Genomic DNA, 5,389 nt, shown 5'->3' with positions numbered 1-5,389 from the left:
GTTGAGTACATGATGTAATACAGCCATACAAGGTTGCGAGTACATGATGTAATATAGCCATGCAAGGTTGCGAGTACATGATGTAATATAGCCATGCAAGGTTGCGAGTACATGATGTAATATAGCCATGCAAGGTTGCGAGTACATGATGTAATATAGCCATACAAGGTTGCGAGTACATGATGTAATATAGCCATGCAAGGTTGCGAGTACATGATGTAATATAGTCATACAAGGTTGAGTACATGATGTAATATAGTCATACAAGCTTGAGTACATGATGTAATATAGTCATACAAGGTTGTGAGTACATGATGTAGTATAGTCATACAAGGTTGCGAGTACATGATGTAATATAGTCATACAAGCTTGAGTACATGATGTAATATAGCCATACAAGGTTGAGTACATGATGTAATATAGTCATGCAAGGTTGCGAGTACATGATGTAATATAGCCATGCAAGGTTGCGAGTACATGATGTAATATAGCCATGCAAGGTTGCGAGTACATGATGTAATATAGCCATACAAGGTTGTGAGTACATGATGTAATATAGTCATGCAAGGTTGCGAGTACATGATGTAATATAGCCATGCAAGGTTGTGAGTACATGATGTAATATAGTCATGCAAGGTTGCGAGTACATGATGTAATATAGTCATGCAAGGTTGCGAGTACATGATGTAATATAGCCATGCAAGGTTGCGAGTACATGATGTAATATAGCCATGCAAGGTTGTGAGTACATAACCGCTACTAGAATACCTTATGAAAGCAGAAGTACTGGCAGGTGCAGGACGGCTGACCAAGGTCAATAAACATTACATTTATGAGGAATTTACAAAGTTTATGTGAACATTGTACATTCATGTTCCTGATGGGATAATGGACAGAATAACACTGTTATAGAAATATCATAATTACTAGTATTAATAATTCCCTGTGTTCCACAATTCTGGTTGACTCATTACAAAGTCTAATGGCCTTTTTAGTCAGTGTGTTGATGTTGCTGGAGTGTTTATAACATCAGTACAGCATCACTACACCATCACTGCAGTACAGAAGACTGTTCTAGCAATAACAGACTGGTAGACGACCTGCAGGAGTGACCTCAGGAAGCAGAGACGACTCTGGATCTTCTTGTTTTCAGTCCATGTTCTGGTAGTCAACTCACGTCTGTCATCCAAGTACAGTGTTTCACACTGCATGATATTTATCACAATAATTCATGTTTCTGAGGTTTGAGAAGGTACAACCAAGTTAATGCTTTAGTTAATTAATGCAAGTTAATGTTTCATTGTTTTAAGAACTGACGAAATCTCCAAAATGCACAGAAAAACTCATTATGATGTAATTCCTACAAAACAATCTGATCATGGGGTCTCTAAGTAACGACTGGCCTCACGCTGCAGCTACTACGGTCTAAAATTTCTACTTTAGCACAAAACAAAAAACAGAAACGGACACGTTAAGTTACAGTAAATTCAGAACCTGTTATTGATTCTGAGCAAGTTTTTTAGTCGGTAGCTGGAACTGGAATCAGGCAGAACCCAGCAGAACACAATTCAAGAAACAAGACGGGCTGTGAAACACTTTACAGACTAACTGGAACCAAAGCACCTTTAGCTTCATCTGGACAAACACTGAAAAAGCTGAGCTCAACCTGATATTCACACAGTCTTACGGCTAAAGGGAACTACCTTTTGTGGCGGAAGGAACGGCTAACATTAAAGCCTGTATGTTACGATGTTCCAGACTTCTTTACTTTAGTTGTGTCTTTATTTAGCAGAACGGTTCTTCTACAGCAGTAGAACACTGAGGCTGTGTGTTATGAACAGCTCATACTGCAACCCAATCACAGCCGGGATGTTATTCATCATGACACACGACCTCTCGTGTGCTGTTGTTTACATTGCCCACCTCTACTTACACACACTTAAAAAATGTGGTTCTTCAGGGGTTCTTTGGTTAAGAAAATGGTTCTATGAACCATGAACACTCAAAGAACGAATGATTAAAGTGTTCTTTCGATTGATGGAGAACATGTTTTATATGGTTCTATATAGAACCTTTTTGAAAAGGTTTGAAGGTAGCTCCTTGATTCTCCTGAGTGACAGTAGAAGGGTCTGTTCCATCCTTTGGATCTGCAGTGGACAGTGAGGAAACAGTAAGAGGCGGGTCCATAGATCCTCTTCTGATTGGCTTCTGTGGTTCCTCATGATGGTCCACTGTGCTCAGGTTTGGTGTTTGAAGCTGTGTGAGCTCCTTCACTCTCCTGACTGACCGTAGAGAGTTGTGGTTCTGCAGTGGACAGTGAAGACACAGTAGGAGGTGAAGATAGAGATGATCTTCTGACTGGTTTCTGATGTTCCTCATGATGGTCCACTGTGTTCTGTTGCTCAGGTTTGGTGTTTGAAGCTGTGTGAGCTCCTTCACTCTCCTGACTGGCCATAGAGGGTTGTGGTTCTGCAATGGACAGTGAGGAAACAGTAGGAGGTGAAGATAGAGATGATCTTCTTATGACTGGTTTCTGGGGTTCCTCATGATGGTCCACTGTGTTCTGTTGCTCAGGTTTGGTGTTTGAAGCTGTGTGAGCTCCTTCACTCTCCTGACTGACCGTAGAGGGTTGTGGTTCTGCAGTGGACAGTGAAGACACAGTAGGAGGTGAAGATAGAGATGATCTTCTTATGACTGGTTTCTGGGGTTCCTCGTGATGGTCCACTGTGTTCTGTTGCTCAGGTTTGGGAAGCCCATCAGGAGCTTCATCTTGGCTGACCTCTCTTGGATGAACCATCTCTAACAGGGCTGTATCTGTGATATTATTCAGTGTGTACTATGAATTATTCAGCATTTATTAAAATGATTCAGTATGTAATATGAATTATATTATGTGCTATGACTGTAGTGTGTGAGGTGTGTAGGTGTGAGAATGAGGACACACACACACACACACACACACAAACACACACATATACACACACAAACACACACACACACACACACACATACAGACACACATACACACAGACACAAACACATACACACCCACCCACACACACATACACACACTCACATATACACACATACACACAGACACAAACACATACACACACACACACACACACACACACACACACACACACACAAACACATACACACAGATGCACACACACACATGCACACACACAAGCACACGCACACACACTCACACACACACACACACAGATAGACACATGCACAGACACAAACACATGCACACACAAGCACATGCACACACACACACACACACACACAGACACACACACACACACACACACACACACACACACGTTTAGTAGCTGAATTTAAGTAATGAACTGAATTTTGCACTTTCACAATCACAAAGTTTCACAGAAAAGGACTAAAATGTGTGTTTATTTGTAGTGGAGTGAGAGTGTTGATAGTGAGTCTGTAGGAGGTGATGAAGCTGAAACTTACTGTAAGAGGAGACTCCAGAGAGCAGAAGCAGGAGGCAGTGAAGCGACGCTGGAAACTTCTCTCTGATCACAGCTCTGAGTCTGCAGCTCAACTTCACCATCACTCTCAGCTGAACTGCTTCACTTTTATAGCCCAGTGTTTTGTCATAGGCATTCCGCTCCACACAGAACACCGTCTGATTGGTTCAGGGGGAGGCTGTTGGGGCTCACTGACATCATGAACGTACATGAGGCGCTCCTATAACTCGAGTTTAAAAGTTCTTAAATATAACAGCAGTGTTAGAACGTTTTATGCTGTTCTGCGTTCAGGAAATTAATGTCTTATTTTACATTAAAATGTTCAAGCATCTCCCATTAAGCATTCCCAAATGAGTGAAGAAATGCCACAGTCCTCCTTGCAGCACATCTGAAAAAGATCTGGCAGAACAGCAGAGAACCTCAGAGCAGTGGAGAACCTAAGAGCAGTGGAGAACCTCAGAACAGCAGAGAACCTCAGAGCAGTGGAGAACCTCAGAACAGCTTCAGAACCTCTGAAATTTGAGACAGAGATCATCATTTTTATCATCCTAGAGTTTGTATCTCACTTCTCTGAGCAGCACATTCATCACTGACACTCTGCAGGACTGAGAAGGTTCAATAAAGCCTTTAACACTTTCATCACTAACTGATCACTAACATTACATAATGCATTTATTCATATAATCAACACATAAGGTACATCATTAATGACAGTAAACTAATATTAAGTGAACAAGTAATTGAACAGTGTTATCTAATAGCTAATTAACTGGCTGTAATAACACATAAATAAACGATGTAAGTGTATAATTCACATATATAAATTACGTAAGTACAAGTGGAAAATTTTCAGAAGACAAAGATCCTCTTTCTTCTCACCAAGCAGCCAAACTGACAATGTGTGACCTTCTCTCCATAGCGGAGGCATAAAAACAAGAACCAAAGAGTTTCACTGCCTCATTCGGCCTTTTTGATACAGCTCAGATGTGTATATATGAGCATCATTAGTTAAAATACAAGAATTAATAGAAAGAAAAACCTCTAAAGGCTTTAACCCTTTAAAATCTCAGCCATATTACATACAAAGGCTTATTATTCAGTAACTACAAGGACTTCAACTTTGGGCCCACCAGTGGACCTTGACTATTTACGGACTTTTTAACTTCCTCTTATTTCATTTTCATTTTTACTTTTTCTTTGTGGAAGTGCATATCGAGTTATTCTAAGTAATTCTTGATAAATCTTAAACCAAAGAGTTTAGGTCACGCTTTGGCTTTAAGTAGGATATTTAAGAACTGGGAACAAGAAATACAACACAAGGTTTGCAGTGTTGTGGAGAAGCAACGCTGCAGGCTTAGCTACTATTTTCAGAAGTTATAAGAAGTTTCATTACTTCTAAAACCATGTAGCTTTCCCTGTAGCGAGCTACTTTTACCCCCTAATAGTGGTGTAGTGTGACCACATTGAAGAGAAAGGAGGAGAGGTGGAGGAGAAGAGAGAAACAGAAGCAAGCAGATGAACTCACACACACAGATCAGCCATAACATTAAAACCACCTGCCTAATATTGTTTTGGTCCCCCTTGTGCTGCCAAAGCAGCTCTGACCCATCAAGGCATGGATTCCACAAAAACTCTGAAGGTGTGCTGTGGTATCTGGCACCAAGACATTAGCAGCAGATCCTTTAAGCCGTGTAAGTGCGAGGTGGGGCCTCTATGGATTGGACTTGTTTGTCCAGCACATCCCACAGATGCTCAATTGGATTGAGATCTTGGGAATCTGGAGGCCACATCAACACATTTAACTCTTTGCCATGTTCCTTAAACTGTTCCTGAACAATGTTTGCAGTGTGCACTGCCCCTGCCAGCTGGCCTTCTTACCATAGTGCATCCTG

The 5,389-nt window shown here is 41.1% G+C and overlaps 1 protein-coding gene across 1 annotated transcript; it reads right to left on the bottom strand.

The window, feature by feature from the left end:
- Positions 1 to 2,180: 2,180 nt before the first annotated feature.
- Positions 2,181 to 3,684, bottom strand: LOC118802507 (probable serine/threonine-protein kinase samkC). The gene is made up of 2 exons (XM_036563055.1): positions 3,481 to 3,684; positions 2,181 to 2,814 (listed from the first exon to the last, which is right to left on the bottom strand). Exons 1-2 carry the CDS (start codon positions 3,578 to 3,580, stop codon positions 2,219 to 2,221), a joined length of 696 nt encoding a protein of 231 aa, XP_036418948.1. The 5' UTR covers positions 3,581 to 3,684; the 3' UTR covers positions 2,181 to 2,218.
- Positions 3,685 to 5,389: the final 1,705 nt, after the last annotated feature.

This window comes from Colossoma macropomum, unplaced genomic scaffold (assembly GCF_904425465.1).
Source record: "Colossoma macropomum unplaced genomic scaffold, Colossoma_macropomum, whole genome shotgun sequence".
Classification (NCBI taxonomy): domain Eukaryota; kingdom Metazoa; phylum Chordata; class Actinopteri; order Characiformes; family Serrasalmidae; genus Colossoma; species Colossoma macropomum.
Note: the sequence above shows the minus strand (reverse complement) of the source record. Positions and strands in the feature narration are given on the sequence as shown.